Source organism: Anarhichas minor, unplaced genomic scaffold (assembly GCF_050575085.1).
Source record: "Anarhichas minor isolate MPS153535 unplaced genomic scaffold, ASM5057508v1 ptg000058l, whole genome shotgun sequence".
NCBI lineage: Eukaryota > Metazoa > Chordata > Actinopteri > Perciformes > Anarhichadidae > Anarhichas > Anarhichas minor.
The window spans coordinates 5,965,231-5,982,682 of NW_027466504.1; the positions used below are offsets into that span (position 1 = coordinate 5,965,231).

General features: G+C 43.5%; 1 protein-coding gene across 1 annotated transcript in view; it reads left to right on the forward strand.

Annotated features, from left to right (window-relative positions):
- adgra1b (adhesion G protein-coupled receptor A1b) overlaps nt 1–17,452 on the forward strand; it is a 148,320-nt gene that overhangs the window by 109,941 nt on the left and 20,927 nt on the right. Inside the window, exons 15-16 of the mRNA XM_076077200.1 lie at nt 7,748–7,875; nt 14,057–14,180. Of these exons, the coding sequence (XP_075933315.1) occupies nt 7,748–7,875; nt 14,057–14,180 (252 nt within the window). The remainder of the gene's footprint in view (nt 1–7,747; nt 7,876–14,056; nt 14,181–17,452) is intronic.

The following is a 17,452-nucleotide window of genomic DNA, read 5'->3' on the forward strand; positions in this document are numbered from 1 at the left end:
GTGTGTGTGCATGCACACATGTGAGCACACACAGAGCCCCATCTATTGAGCATTCTGTGGCGTGTAGCGATTGGAAAAGATGAGTCACCCCTCTCAGACAACACCTACCAAACATCTCTCTCTCTCTCTCTCTCATGCACACACACACACACACACACACACGTAAAGAAGGTGAGAGACATGATGTTGGCAGGCAGAGTTTCAGGCTCGCTCATACAGTCACATTAAAACCAAAGCCCGCTGAAGAGGTTAGTCTCATTCAAGCTGCTTCGCTCCACATTACATTTCTATTGATTCACGTTCTCAGAGAGATGGGATGTTCGGAGGGGCAGGGTGGCAGCTTGGGTCTGATATTGTGGGTGAAAAAATCTCGACATGAAATTAGGGTCGAGGTTCTGATGTCCAGGGCCGTTTTGGATTCGGTTCCAGTTTGGCAAGATACGACAAAGTCTGAGACGATCAAATACCTCTTTGCTCATTTTTATCTACAAAAAACAACGTGCAAACTGGCGGCAGGTTCGTCACTTTTAGCCGGCACTAACTGCCACCTTGTTGTTTTAAAATGAATTGTATCAGCAGTAGCTAACTTACATCAATTCTGTAGGTAATGTGAAGAATCTAGAATGAATCATTGCTGTTGTCCTCTGCACGCTGGTGTCCACCAAAGATCATTTCATAACATCACTCTGTAACGTGTGGCCGCAATGAAATAAAATGAAAACTGAAATACATTAACAACCATTGAATGGATTGCCAGTAAATGTGGTGCATTCATGCTCTCGTGGGATGAAATATAATAACTTTGGTGATCCCCTAACTTCTCATCTAGTGCCATCATCAGGGAAAAGTTTCAATGACCACAAACCTGCTAAACTGATGACATGATGGCATGCTGACGTTAACCAGCTCATTGGAACCGGTTTGGGCAGGCACCTTCAAAAGAATACTTGACAGCTGATTGGATGAACCATCTGTCAATCAAACTGTTGTTGAAGCCAGTCAAGAGAAGAGCGAAAAACATCTTTTAGAAGGAGAAAAGTCTTCAGTGCTGTTCTTTGCTCTTCAGGAGCATTAGTTACTGGAGAACTGTTGCATCACATCGCATTTGTTTTTGCTAGGTGCACCTAATAAACAGGAAACTGAGTATTAAATAAAGGATCTGAATGTAATAATGGATTCAGATCTGATAAAAAGCTATTGAAGCCCAGCCCTAGATGGAACATGTCGGTGTGTCAGGGAGCCGTAAACATCAGGCAGCCTGTGGTGCGATTAGGTATCTCCCAGTAGCCATGTGTTTCTTACCGTATGAGGGTGAAAGGAAGGAAAGAAAGAAAGAGATTAGAGTCATCCCAGTGTCTCCGTCCTATATTAAAAAACTATCTTCTCCCTGCATTCACATTTGCTGGTATTGATTCAGCAGACGTGTGTATTCGCCTCTCTTTGTTTCCGGTCGTAGAGGGGGGGGGGGGGGGGGATGTGTGGGTTGCCTACAGTGAATTATGAGCTTGTACTCTGTTTGCAACATTGAGTGGTGCACAAGGCCCATTTATTTTATTTTTTTCGATAGTCACGCTTTAAACATCTCCACAGAGGAGCAGCGATTACAGTGTCTGTTGTATAGGAAGTGGAATCGCCTGAAGCAACACATACAACCCTTCTAATCTGAGGCTCTAGAGAAATTAATGCTAATGAAACAATGGCCCCCTTGATGTTTGAGGAGATAACTGCGCCACGACTGGTACGTCTGAGCCTCATGCGACGGCGCTGCTCATCGAGAGGGGCTTCGTCTTTCACGCCGAGGTTTCCTCATCAGCTCATAATGTTTGTTGATTTGATGGATGTGCGCTTGATTCCACTGGTGATTGGATTACTCGTTTCACGGTGGGCCTTGTATGCCTCCGCTGCTGAACGTGGGGGGGGTGGTGCGACCGTATCTCAACGCCACGAGCTGAGTGGCGGCCGCAAGGGACAGCTGAAACACTGATGACCTGCATCAGTGGCGCGTGGCCGTTTTCTCCGACTGTTGTCAAGTCCAGAGTTTATTCGGCCCCGCCTCCTGCCCCGTCTCTCTCTCTCTCTTTTTCTCTCTCTCTCTCTCACTCTCTCTTTTTCTCTCTCTCTCTCTCTCTCTCGCCCTCTCTCTCTCTCTCCCTCCGTCGCACGGTGCACGGGGCGAGCCAGAGTGGGTTTGATTTGCACACTCACTCCGGTTCTGTTGCGGCGCCCGCGCGGCCACTCAAGGATGATAAAATACAGTGCTGGATGGGAGCTGAGAGCCCGCAGGCTGTTCACTAGAGGATTTTAATTTTGTTTTCCTCTCCCTCCCTCCCTCCCTCTCCACTCCCCTCTCTCCCACAATGTTCGCGCGTCCTTGCGTGCACCAATGCGATTACAACAGGGTGAAGGAGCACAATTGTGACGACATATGTCACAGATTGGCCCCGCGGCTACGACGGCGCCAATTAAACGAGACCTGCGTTAATTTTGCAAGATTTTGCCTCCCGAAGGTTCTTGCAGTTCCCATCCAACAGCGCATTTGCCCCAATTTTATTTTGCAGCGCTGATAACCTTGCACCCACTGTGCCTGTGCGCCGAGATTATGGATCAAGTTTAATTGACTCTGGTAATCTGATTTTGGCATTGGGGGGGTGGGGGGTAGGGGGGGGGGGGGGGGGGGATCCTGGATTAAAGTTGTAACTACATCACAAACAGGGGATCAGGGGCCTGTTCAGCTGGAGACACTAGGGGAAACAATGGAGACATGTTCGGAGGTAACATGCCAGCGCTAATCCAGAATAGGCTAAACTAAGCTGCCCTGGGTGGTAATGAATTGAGTCGAGAGAGAGCAGTCACGTTGATAAAGTGGCCAGTGGTGTCGTGATGTAACACGATAGCAATAGCGATGATAACATGGAGCGGAGGAATCACATTTGAAGGTGGCTGCAACTGTCCCCATCTGAAGAGTACAACACGGAGTTGTTTAGAGCGCGCCGCGAGCTACGCCAACGGCCCATCAGTCTTCATGACAGCCGGGCCGACTAAAGGGAACTGCAACTTTACAGTCTGTGTCTGTTGCACAGCACTGAGAGGCCCATGCTTGATTTAAATGTATGGGAGTCGATGTAGAACTCAGATGTGGCAGCCTTCAAGAGACGCAGATATGAGAGCATCTGCACATGTTTTAAAGAAAATGATTTGGATACAATTCAGCCCAAGTAGGATCCCTCTGTTCTTAATGTGCTGCAGCAGTTTGCCCCACATCACCCCGGGAGCACAGATACTGCTTCTCAGAGCCGTGTGCACACTTTGTTCAGGGCACCCTGTCGTCCGCCTCACCCTTTTTTTTCTTTGGGCTAAAAGGGCCAGTCTCCCTTCATCCGTCTTCCCTTTTCTCTCTATTCTCTCACCACAGCTCTGCTCTGCTGTAAGGTCTTTTTTATTATTTTTTTCGTGTAACCTTTATTTGTCCAGGAGAGGGTTCTGCTGAGCATGCACGCTCTATTCCAGCTTTGCCCTTCTTCGCTTTCATAGTCCTCTGCTGTATATGCTGCCCCCGTAAAATGGAAGTTCCTCTATTGTTGGCCCGTGAGCAGCTGTTCAGCACCTCACACAAGGGTACGTCTGAAGTAGTTGTTGAAGAAGGTTTACTCATTCACTTTGAGCCACTTCTTCTCAAAGCGTTAGGCTCCTGCTGTGCTCCTTTGGCTGGTCTGGAAGCTGTCTGGTTTGTTTCCTAGTCACATAAAATTCTCTTGTATGTTTTCTGTGGTTCCGCTGGTTTTTTTTTCTATTCATTGTTTGGTCTATGAAATGTTAAAAAATGGTCAAAAATGGCACAATTTCTTAATAAGCCAGGATTTCACAATGTGCTTGTGAATTTGCTAGTTTTGTCCAATCAACAGTCGAAAACACAAAGATATTGACTCTACAATGATGTAAAACTGAGAAAAGTAGTAAATAATCCAATTGGAGAATACTAGGAATACCATGGCATTGAAAAGTTGTCACAAAAGAAAGTTTGGGATTTTAATCTCCGCCAGGCCATTGACAGCTGACTCCTTACTCCTATTTACCAGCCGGTAGTTACCGCAAGTGATCCACAACTGCCTCATTATTCTTAATACCCAATTTGGTACCACGGTAAAAAATAAAACCCATGAACTTCAACAAACAATTCATTATTACTTTTTGCATGCCGATTTTTGCAAATTTATCATGAAAATACATCATATAAAGATACTAATTTACCGTTGCCCAATATTCATTTCAACAGAATGGAGCTTTAACGCATTCTAAAGTAGCTCGATGCAACCTCCGAATGTTAGCTGTTAGCTCCATGAGTTAGCCAGGAGCAGCTAACAGCTAACGCTACTAGCTCTCGTCCTGCCAGTTTCATCACAGATTTGTTGTTCACAAAGTAGCATGATCAGGGAAATGTTCTATCGTCCCCTGGGACATCTGGGCCCTGTTAGTCTCGAGCCCTGATCCTCAGATCGACTTGGTAACGAAGTATCGGTTCTCGTAACTTCCCTAAACCCGCCCTTCTCACAAAGCAATGTATTGACAGGATGATGGAGAGACTAGAAGACTGAAAAGATTGAAAAGATGGTCGACAGTGCTCTGAATTAATACAATTAAATGAAAGATAAAACTTGTGGTTCATTGTTTTTAAATGCAGTCTCTTAATGCAGATGTTTTTACAACTTGCGATAGCATTTAAAGTTTCAGTCTGTCAGTTTTTGTGCAGAGTGGATTGATTTCTTGGAAACTGAAAGTCAATTTAAAACTTTCTTAGCAACAAGGCACTGGGGCACACGTATGGTTTTGTGAGGAACCACTTCTAAGATGCATGACGTCTTATGGATTTTGAGGAAAGCAGCTCAGCACAGCTGTAGGCTGCTGAGCTTTATTTGTTGGGGTGAGAAACGGTTAAAGACTCTGGAGGCGAGAGGCTGACATTCTCAGCCAACGTTATAAGCCCAGCGGTGATGATGATGATGTATCCCATGAGAGCGTTTGACTTCCTCGCTCACACCTAAAGACATTTAACTATGGCCACCGTCACTCACCATGTGACACTTTAGCGTCACGGCGAACCGCTCAATGTGTCTGAGCAACATGTAGTTTTTACCGATGCAGTTACTGATTCCCTCGGAAATGATTTGTCTTTGACCTTTGGTTGAGTTGCTGTTATTTTTTATGATCTAAACCCCTATGAAGTGGTATTTGCTCTTAAAATATATAAATCAGCTTAGTGACTTAAAAGCTTCATTTCAGCAGGATTTCTTGCTGATGCTTCAGGCCTGGATTTCTTTTTCTTTTTTTGCGACATCAATTCATTGAGCTGTAATTAACACCAGCTTTCATTGTCCTTCCATGACATCGCTCCGGGGACAAGTACAAACTTAATAATTCCCTGTAAATCCGCAGCTACCAAATTATTTGAAGCTGTTTACAATTTTGGAATGTGTTTTCCGTGTGCTTTCTCCCCCAAAAGCCCCCCCTCACTGTCCTTTCCTTCTCTCTGACATTATTTTTTTTTTTACCGTCTGTGTGCTACTGTGCTCCCAAATGAAGATACATTTTATTGCTCAGGTCTAATTACAGGGTTCCTCCATCCCTCTCTTCTTGACGTTTTTTTTATTTTTATGGCCGCGCTACAAGCTGCAAACTCATGTCAGTATTTCTAAAGATCGATGATTTTGTTCTCTTCTTCCACTACCTTTCAAAGTATTTCTTCAGAGATGTTATGGTTGGTATTAAAGCTGCTCCAATCAATGTTTTTATATTAGCAATGTATTAAATGACTACATGTCAGCTCTATGGTGTTGTAAGGCTTTGTTTGACACCCCTCAAACAGGTAGCTGTTTTCAGCTAACGGTCGTGACAAACCCACTGTACGCTACCTGTTTAGCACCAAACAACAGACAACCAGGTGGTGAAGAAAGTGCAGCATTTAGCAGGTAAAGAGGCTCTAACGAATCAGAAGAGAGGGAATATTGGACTTACATTCATCAGGTGGACACAGGCACATCTCCAAATCAATGCTAATGTTCCCCTGTGTCTGCTGGATGTGTTTGCTACCACGTTTCCAAGGTTGTTGTTTTTTCCAGTTTAAAATAAATGGCAGTTTCATCTCCATCTCTGGTTGATATCTCACAGTAATGATTTGACCCATGACGGGCCAGAGCAGGTTTAACTGCCTGGCTGGGTTCCTCTCCAGGGCCTGTTGGTGCCATTCTGTCTGTGCTACTGTTATGGGTTACCTGGTTTCTTCCCAAAATCCAAGAGCAGCTCATTTTGCAGTTTACAATGATAACGCTGGCAGACTTATTGCTGAAAACCCTTATTCACTTTTGAAACAATGACTCCTTGGATTTCATGAGTTGACAAAAGCTGACTTCTCCTTACTAGCCGCTCATTTTGCTGGCTTACATCGCAGTTGATGCCATGTTTTTAGATTTCGGCGGTAGCTAGCTCGCTAACTATGCTAACGTTAACGCCACGCGTTGGTTGAAAACGCCCTCATCAGCTGTCCTGAACCTGTAAGCTAGTAGCAGCTTTCAGATAATGAATACCACCTCTTTGCAGCATATACTGCTGACCTGCTAGCTAAAGATCCCCTTAGCATGGGTCTATGAGGGTCTCTGAGCATTAAATGCACAGGAAAGGCTTTTTTAGATGCTCTGATGAGTGTTGGACTGAGTGTCTGTACCACACACTATCTTGCCCCCCCAAAACCTTTTATTTCATCTCGGGCCGCTACTTTACAACCGTGCTTATAAATGCTCAACTGAAGGTCAAGACCCCTCACGGGCCCCCGACAGGCTCATCAGCCCTCGGATAAACACGGAGAGAGAGAGAGAGAGAGAGAGACAACATCCCACTTGGCTACACACGGAGACATTGATGAAGTCAGACAGCGTGTGTGTGTGTCTGTCTGTGTGCGTGTGCGTGTGGATCACTCTCTCTGACACACACTCACACTGAGCTGGCGGGGTTATGGAGATAAGGTGCGCTTTATTTAGCGACGTCAACACGATGGAGCCTAAATCGTGACATCACTGCCGGCTCCACACGGAGATGCCGAGCGGGTGTACAGATTTTACAGCGGCTTGTTTTGTCTCTTAATACAACAGAGATAAAGCTTTTAGAGACAGCGTTAAAATGGGAAAAGGTGTCTCTCCTTTGAGAGTTTTGAGCTGTAGCTGTCAGAATGCGTGCTGAAGGAGTTGGAAGAAGAATAAATTACAAAGCAAATGGACTCTGATGTTGATAAGGTTTTAATAAGTGTCTCTGAACAATGTGTCTTTTACAGACACAAGAAGCGACTTAACTTTGTTTTGATTTTTTCTTTTTGTCTTTTGGCCTGGCTGCTATCCATCTTTGTTTTGCTTTTCATCTCAGCAGACAGGGAAGATTATGCTATTGTTGCACAAGAGTGTCGGCTAAATGCCTGAAACGCGAAATGTAAATGCGGGGGGAAGAATATTCTTCTCCTCGACAGGGTTGTTGCTCTTTTATGCTGATTTGGACAGCGTTCTAGCTCGGGATACGTTCCCCCGACATCCATTTGTGTTTTGCCGTTTGCTCTGCTTATACGCGCGGGGAGCTCATCGCCTCTGTCTTCGGCTGTCAGGAATGCTGTCACTGCTGAGGCCTAGTTCTTGCTCACTGATTATTCTTTATGATACTGTATTTTATAATGTCTCCTTCCTCCCCCGCTCCTGTCTTTTTCTTGCCTTAGGATCTGAAGAAGGTGCTGTCTTTCCCCCCGTACCCTGGGGAGTTTCTGCACCCGGTCGTGTATGCCTGCACGGCGGTCATGTTGCTCTGCCTCTTCGCCTCCATCATCACGTACATAGTGCACCACAGGTAAGAAGCAGGCGCCGACTCTATAAACTTCACACAACAGCCATTGACTTCCTTTCCACATGCGGACACTCGGGCGGACGCGTCTGTAATCTCCCACCTTCATGGTTTTGCAATTTGTTTTTTAGTTCCCGCGTGTGAGTCAGATGCTTCAGGGCTGGCATAAAGCCCTGCCGCCTGTCTGACTAAGAGGATCTAAAACACATGCGCAGACGTGTGCGCGTGTTTCAGACAGTCATAGCATGCTTCTAATGGATTCCTACGGGGCATTCAGGCCACCTTTACTATTCCATATGGAGACGAAGACCAAGGATGAGCCGTGTGGCTCCTCCGGTTTTTGCACTGTGGCATCCGTCCGCCGTTATTAAAGCAGCGGGAGCCTGACTGGCATTTTATTTCCGCACAGCAATTCATCATCTGTTTTTCTTGTCGAGCATCACTCACTTTATCACGTCCGTGGCATTAATGCTCTGTTATTGTAATAGCTCTGCATCCATTTTGATACGTAGGAACTGTCTCAAATGTCCCATTTTCAAAAAAAAAACGCAAGAACAATATTTTATTTACAGAATAACACAGTTAACTCAGACAGATATATCTGCTTTTATTGATGTTTTTTTGAATCCAAGCAAAGCAAACGCTTACGAAACCGTGTGAATGCACAGCAGCACGTTGCGGTTTGCATCCGTTTGTGACACCTGGGACAGAGACAGGGTGCGTCCTTCTGCAGTCAGACGGAGATGACAGCATCTGGGGCTCCAAACAGCAGCATCGCTTACTGTCGTCTGGCACTGCAGTATTGACTGGAGAGAAAAAACAAAAAACTGCAACACAGACAGGAGCAATTTCAAAATGGCAGAAGATTGAGATTTGTGATTCAAGTCGTATGTAAACTGGGTATCCGGATGTTTGTGCAGAATTGGTGTATTATTAAAAACAACAATAATAATGATACACAACCATGATCCGTAGGGTTTAAAGACATTTTGATAGGAATGAGGTGAAGAAGAATGCTAAAAAACTTTAATCAAGGGCCTTTTTTCAAAAAGAAATGGTGGTAATGCACCACTCCATTTGTGATGGAAAAAACACAAATTCACCAAAAAAATCTTCCTTTTAAAATGAATCTTTGAATAAACATGGTTGCTAAACCACAGTGGTTGCCAATGCTGATACATAATACTGGAGAGACGTGAAAGTGCTGTCTTAAAATGTATTTTATTAGACTTGGTAGGAATATCTTACAAATAAGGAACAAGATTACAGATCTACTAAAATAAGATTCAGCATTTGAACTTGCACCCCATAAGTCACATTGGAATCGGACATTTCTGAAAAATAATATATACATATATATTTAGGCCTACATGTATGATGCAGTGGTGCTTTTTTCAGTTTTTGCCACATGTATAAATATTACTTTCAGAGCAGACTGTGTATGTTTGCATGCACATCAGTATCCCATTCTTACCGTATTATATGGAACATAGTTATTCATATCCCTGTATACATGAACACAGCAATAAAAAGGAGTTTGCATGCACCAGGATCCCGATTTCTTCCTTTATTCTCCAGCTAGCATGTCCATGTTCTTTTAAAAGTGGGTTGACGTGTACACATGGGTAAAGCGTAACCTGGATACTCCAAAATACGACACGTGTGCGTGTAAACGCACTCATTCGTCACAAAGTGCTTCTCAGAGCAAAAAAAACGCATTCATTCCAGTTGAAACCAGAAAGAGAACGAGCCCATATTTAAGACATAAGGCCGGAGCTTTCACGGTGTCTCTCACACTCGAGGGGTTCCCTCTCAGTGACGCTCACATTAGCGAAAGCCAACACCCACTCGCCCTCCACACCTCCCTCCAGGCACTCCCCAGCACTGAAACACATCTCTGTTTAGCAACACTTTGGTTATGTAGTATCGCTCCAGCTGACTGACAGTATCCCAGCTGCGAAGCGCCCGGGACTGCGTGTTAAATGGGCAGAATGCGAGGGAGGCTGTTCGAGGATTGTGCGCGTTTTGATTTTGTCACTTTCTCCCCTCAGTTAACAGACGCACGCACACGTGCATAAATACATGCGTACAGGATGTGCTGTTGGTTCTGTCTCTGCCAGCGAGATAAACCAAGATAAAAATCTGATCTGGGATTAGGGCTGCAATGATGATGTGTGATGTGTTTGCCTGGTAAAAAACATGATGGTGGATTTCATCCCACTCCTCCTTTGAACCCCAAATCCTTTGAACCCAATTGGCACGATTTGTGTCAAGTGTTCCCGGAGTTCTAGCACCGATGTCACGCACACGCTGATGGAATCAGAGGGAGTCGGTCTTTCCAAGTGGTCGTTGATGTTCCACGACAATAAGCATCCATAACTCCACGGAGAATTCATATTGAAAGGAGGTTTCTTCAGATCACCTCACAGTTATCAAACTGATGACTTTTTCTTCCATGAAAAGAAAGCCATGCAGTTGATTGTTGTCTGGAGACGGAATGGTTGCAATTTTCTTCTGATTCCCAAGTCTTATTTGCTTATTCACAATTTCTTTCTAAGAACTATAATACACAGCGAGGCTCCAGATCATCCGTCCCGAAGTCAGTATAAACACTAATACATTCTAAATGTTATCCTTTTGCTTTCATCTGTTTGTTTTCATAAATACAATACATGATGTAATTTCAGCCTCTTAAAGCTAGTGTTGGAAATGTAAACAGCTTCCTTCACTTATATCTATTTTACATTGCTGTGAAAACATGTCCTTCAACCAACTGTATTTATACACCTTTCTGGCCAAAAACTACATTTCGCAAGATTACATTTGAGCACATCATGACAGCGTTACAATTTACCTTTTTTTTTGATACTCTACTCTACTTATAGCTTGAACGCATCACAATCAAGTCAATGCAACCTTTGTACATCAGCTGTGAGCTCCGTTATAAACAGGACTGTGCTAGAGACACTCCATGCTGTCGGCACGGTGATTACTCTTGAGAGGCATGATGGGAATGAATAACGACACGATAAGAGTCTGATTAAGTTAGTTGTTCCAAATGTTCTTAAGGTTGTCCCCCCCGCCGGCTTATTTTGGACTTGAAGTTGTGACAAATTGCAAGCTTTATGCCTTCTTCACTCACGCCAAAGAACTTCTACGCCGACGACATGTTGTGTGTGTGGATGTGACGTTACTGTCTGTGCTGCTGCGTGCCGAGGTAAAATGTGTGTAAAAGTAACTGGATATACGAGACATCTTTATTGTAATTATGGTTACAGGAACTGTAAGCAGCTGATACAGCATGACTTCCCCATGGTCCAGATTTACCAAAATATAAAGACATACTGCGTAGGCTAAAAAAAGATGCAGGCCCAGGTGCAACACTACGCTTTCTGTTTACAGCCAAAGCATGATGGGAATCTTGATGGAGGAAATCTTTAATTACTTGTAATTGATCCCATAAGAATGAGAAAAACAATAGGAGTGAAATAAAGTTGTGTTATTGTTATAAGGATGAGTGTCATGTGCCTGTAATTAAAGGAAGTAAAAGCAGCGCAGAGTAATGGAGTTAATAATGCCTATCAACCAGAGTGTCGCCTGATTATGTTTACAGAAAAGAAATGCACATAAAGACAGTTAATACTGTCGTGTAGAGCTAGGGGCGATAGTTCAGTTCTGTCATTTTTCAGCTAGTGGAATCATAATGACAATATGAACATGTTTGTTTACATATTTTCCTTCCAAATTAATGATTCAAAAGCAGCAAAATAAAGATACTTAAAAGCTGCTCTAATCAACAGCAGAAGGCAGCTGTTTTCTGTGAAAAGCACACTGTACACCACCTGCTCAGCGCCCAACCTCAGACAAGCGGCTTGCCAGTAAACATAGTGGAACACTTTGCAGCTAAAGAGTCAGATATTTCCCTCAGGAGTGGGTGGAGACCAAAACAGAACTAAAAACATCGGACTTACATTTGGCAAGTCTGCAGGTACATGACTGTGAGTTGATGGTAATCCTGTGGTAAAGGGGTAAAGACCAGTAAAGTAAAGTAGGAATACAACAGTTATTATTATATCATTGTTGTGTTTACAGCTTGCCGCAGGCCTCAAGCCGCTGTTTAAACTATATGTTGTTTTTTGTGACTTGCCACTGATTTCAGCCATAGAACCCAGCCCTATTGCTGCCAGGATGCTCCCTTTCCTCCATCATAATTAGCATGAAACCACTTCCATTCCTCCATTTAACAGCCCTGCTACCTATGTTTTATGGGACGAATCAGCATGTTTGGAACGTGTCTTCCGCCAATGAAACAAACCTACCCATTGTATATTGTCATATCCTACCACAGCTTTATTGTAACTTACAGTTGGCTCAGCAGTGGGTGCAGGGGTGAGAGAGCAGATGCAGAGAGGACAGTTTTATCCCCCTCCCCTACTTACCTTCTGGGAGATGGGGAACTGGAGGGATGCCAGGTTAATGTACTTGACCCAATGAAAGCCCACAGCAGAGCCTATGAAAACCCCCTTCCATGGAGGCCAGGAGCTGGCCTGATTTATGGCCTCCTTGCTGGATGAAGTTCAGCACTTGGAACCGTGGCGGAGGCGTCGACAGCAGCAGCTTTAGCCCTCCTCCCTCCCCTCACACGGAGCAGCCCCAGACACGCCTCATAGCTCACTGCCGAGCCACCGCTTCATCTACAGTTGTCTCACGTGCAGCCGGGGCTCCGCTCCTCCATTTTGGGGAGCGGAGATTTCCAGCACAAGGTTATATCATTTCAAATGGTGACAAGACTGTGGTTGTATGGACGAAAAGGAGGGAGCTGACACACATGGAAAGTCATTAAAAGAATGGATGGTCCGCTAATTCACACAGTACGACAAAGATGTTGGTGTTGTCTGACCTGTTCAGCCGGTTTTCTAACAGCTGGGGTGGAAAATGGTAATGTGTGTTAAGTGGCCTGCCCGAGACTCTGTAACCCCCCCCTCCCTCCCCCCAGGGTTAATGCCATAATTCACAAAGTGGATATGAGTGCATAGTTTTGCATTGTAAAAACTTCAATTGGCCCAGCCAACTGGAAGCTATCTCTTTTTATTTCATCACCAAACCAGCAGAGTGACTCCTACATGTGTGCATATACCGCTGCATGTTCTGATTGTGTGTAAGTGGGTGAAGGCGCTGTGTAGGAAGGTTGTACACTGACTAACACACTGAGCTCTTACTAAGAATCTGATCTGTGATCAGCCCTTTGCCCGAGGTCCATCATTCCAACATACACATTATACGGAGGATTTTAATTTAAAAAGTGCCTTTGAATCATTCTTAATAACCTTTTTTCACTTTCACTGGGTACTCGTAGAGTTTGACCTTTTAAAAAGTCGTGGATGTTAAAACAGATTCTTTCTTTTTTGTTATGTCAGGAAAAACCTTCCAGTTCACACTTTACCCCCGTAAATCTGCCACGGGGGCAAAATAAGAAAATGTATCATTATTAAAGTCAACCTTAAATTAGTAAATTGGGGCCACAGACTCATCGGCCTAATGTTACATGTTCTCACTGCTCCTGAGTTGTGTTTGTTCTACAATGTTCCCGCTGTTTCACAATGCCATCGTTTACAGTTAGTCATCAAGAGCGAACGCGGTTAGACCGTGCAGTGATTGATGACATGGTACCCAATTAAACTTTATGAGTTGATGGCAAACATTCTGTCTCTCTCTCTCTGTTGTGTAGTCTGTCAGACTTAAAACCTTGTGTTGCCCAAAATAAACAAAAGAGGTTTTTATACAATATCAATATCAACCTGTCTGAGTTAGATAATGTATGTTGACCCAACTTGAAACTATTGAATGTGAATCATTGCTTTTCAAAGTTGAGCCAAGGTTGAAATGTTTTCAGAAAGTATTCTATTATTCAGCACATGTATTGGCAGTGAAGTATGTAATGGCTTGTTTGCACGAGCAGCATTCCCCAGGCTCCCCTTTGGTTGTTAATCTATATGGCAGTATAGCAAGGTAAAAGAAAAGGGCAATTTATGCAGACCTTGCAAAAAACCGGCTCAAATCACACTTGAAGTGACTGATGGGCACTATACCTTGAAAAATGAATCTCAGGGAGATGATGAAACACAAAACACTGTGGGGTTCTGGTATTTACCTGCTAATTCTTTTGATTCTTGGTCTCTTTTGGCAGCGCAATCCGCATCAGTCGGAAGGGATGGCATATGCTTCTCAACTTCTGTTTCCACACGGCTCTGACCTTTGCTGTGTTTGCCGGCGGCATCAATCGAATCAAATACCCCATCATCTGTCAAGCAGTAAGTGCATTCCCTTTTCATTCATCCCCCTCTCAAAGCTTGTCTGAAAATTGATTATGAAGGTCTATTCAGGTGTCGGCGACCAGAGAGTGCAGTATGTGGACGTATAGTAGGTCGGCTTTATGTGTTTTTTCATGCTTCAGCTGCATGTATGCTCCAGTCAGTCACATAGTAAAGTGTTGACACAATGAGGCCTGATGATTCAGGCCTTCCCATCATGAATGCACTCACTCTCTGTCCCTCTATTGTCTGTGTCCACTCTTGTTGCCTGGGGTTAGCTGTGGGCGTCAAATGTTGTATTATTTTTCCGGACATTTTGGAAAGTGGCTGTGTATACACAACATTTTCTGGTCATTAGAATTCCACATAAATGTGTTTTTTCCATGGAAGTTTAGTTACCACACCGATGTTCATGAAATGACAGTATCACAGGTATTATGACATGTTTATTTTAATGCACAGTTTGGGGTTTAACAATTGTCACACTCATGAACAGGTTTTGTCAGTAGGTGGGCAAAAAAGAGACAGTGGTGTTCCAATAACTGTTGGATTGATTACCACAAGATTCATGGTCCCCAGAGGATGAACCCCACTGGCTTTTCCTCTAGGTCCACCAGCATGTCAATGTCTTCAGCTATCCTGTGAAATATCTTAACATCTACTAGAATCTGGTCAGACATTCATAGTTCCCAGAGAATGTATCCTAATGACTTTATTTTTGCGCTAATCATCAGGTCAAAAACTTTGGCATGTCAGGACAGATTTGGCAAGAAAGACAAATGCTTTCTTGCCTGCTGGCCCCTTGCTATTTTTAGGATGTTATACATCAAGAATGCAGGTGGGAGAAGGAGGAAACCTTCATAAATACAGAATGTAACATTGTAAAGGAACTGGGGGGGAGAAATAGGAGATTCTTGTTATATTGACCAGGGTGTTATTTGGAGTGTATTGCTGATGGAAATGATTCTGAAGTGACAGATAAGAGATCATACGTATGTTTGAGGTTGTCGAGTAATATGTTACTTTTTGGTTGTTAAGCCTTATGGTCCCGGTGGTTTTCCCATCCAATTGATTGATAGCTGGACCTGTTCAGGTTGTGAGCATGAAACATCACCTGGAGCAGAGCATCCTCCACTGTCAGCTCACCTCAGCAGGGGGGCATTTACCGTATGTAGCCGCGAAGAGATTGATGTACACTTCTTTTTCCACTTTTGACTCTCCCGTTACAACCGCCTCCATCAACGGGCCATGTTCGCTCCCTTTATCGCGAGCCACAGCGCTGCTTGGGGACTCTAGATTTGTCACCAATTGCAGCTTCCGTCACTCACCGGCTCCCTGCCGTTTACCGGCACCTTCATAACTTTACCATATGTAGTCACTATACGACTCTTTACTCTACTCGACAGTCATGCTGAGGATGTTCATACTCGACCTTTTGTCACTTAAGGCCCACTTCTGATTGTTAAAAAAAATTATAATAAGAAAAAAAAGGATAAAAATATAAGCTGGCTGTAAATATGTGTTATGCAACTGTCGGCTGTAATGACCAAAATAAATATTCTGCTTACCCTCACCCATCACTGCCTGCCGTTATGAATCCAAATTGAATGTAGTCAGGGTCATATTTCCTCACCACACGCTTTGGAGCTCAGAGTTGTCTCCCACATCACTTTTTTGTGTGAAAAACTGATCCGTTTTGTGTTGCTGCTCTAGCGTCTTTAGCCTCCATAATGTGATGTATTCCAGACGTGTACATATCATCATGCAGTAACTGTCAATATACATGAATATATGAACATACTTTACACGATCATCCAGCCCATGTATATCCATCCAGTATTTATTCTTTTTCACTTTAGTTAATGTTTTCAACTTACAGAAACACTTACCTTTGTAGTTTTATTACGCCGTTACTACGTAGCGCCCACTTCCCCCTCAGGTAGACGCTGTTAGCTCTGTCCGCGCTGTTAGCACCGTTAGCTGCGAGTTAGGTGTCGCCATGTTGAGAGCCGTTGAGAGGCAATAGAAATTCTCTTGTATATAAATCTCGTATAAAGCACCTCTTATATGCAGAGGACAAGGAATAGATCAATTAAACCTCAACCACATTCTTTGGAAATGTAGACACAGTTTTTGCCAACTTCCATCAAGCACACACTCTGACCAACAGAGATCGCTCCTCTAGCTACTGCGACCCACAAACTAATGACGGGCTGTCAATCTCCCCAAATCCCATTTGATTACAGTCGCAAAGATTTGAATGTTTTACAAGATAACTGAACAATTAAAACTGGGACACAAATGAATGTGTTGTGTTTTTCTTATCACACTGCGTCTCTCAACCTCCAATCATTTGTTTGGAGACAGCCAAAACACCACTTTGACAAATCATCACCGTCTTAGTTGATCTGGCGAAATTGTTAACAAACTGTTGCTTACTCACACATTCAGCAGTTACAAAGAAACGATTTAAATTCATTTAGAGTTCTGTTGTGTCCTTTAGCTCTGTTTTTGGTCTCTACCAGCTTCTGAGGGAAACATCTGTCTCTTTAGCAGCTAAAGGCTCCACTGTTTTTCCTTTATTTATGAATCTATTTGACAGGGACAATACATGGAGGCATTGTTACATTTAAATAAAGTGCAACCGCTGCAATGTATGTAGGACTTCTAGCCGTAGCTACTTTGCAGACTTGGTGCCTGGTCAGGCTTTCACCAGCTAGTCGCTAAGTCGCTGTCCGGTGCTGAGCGGGTAGTGTGCAATGATTTTTTTGCTTGTAACAAAGACCGAAAGCATCGCTATGAAAGCGGTGAGAGTGAACCAGAACAATATATGTTGTAGATTGAACAGCTGAACTCCATAAAGCCAAGGGGAGCTGCAGGTGATAATTATCTGTAGGTTCATCACTACGAGTTACACCTTTCACATTCTCACATTGATTTAACATTGTTATTATAATAAATATGGACTCATGCAGATTTATTGTTTTATTGACCAGCAGTAAGACATTATTAAGAACAACATTCGGGTTTTCGTTATGTCACTCTAGCAGGTTTACGTCATTGTTTATTCGCTCCTGAATACGTCTAGATTTTTAGAAATGGAGAAGTCCACTAACGTACTAACATTTACATTTTATTACAACATAGCAACCCAAAGGTTTTAAATGCTAACCATTATGATGTATAAAACATTAATAAATGATGTATTAACCATGAATACAGCCACAAACCCTTCGTAAAGTATGCCTTATTCCAAACTGAAGTCCACCTCC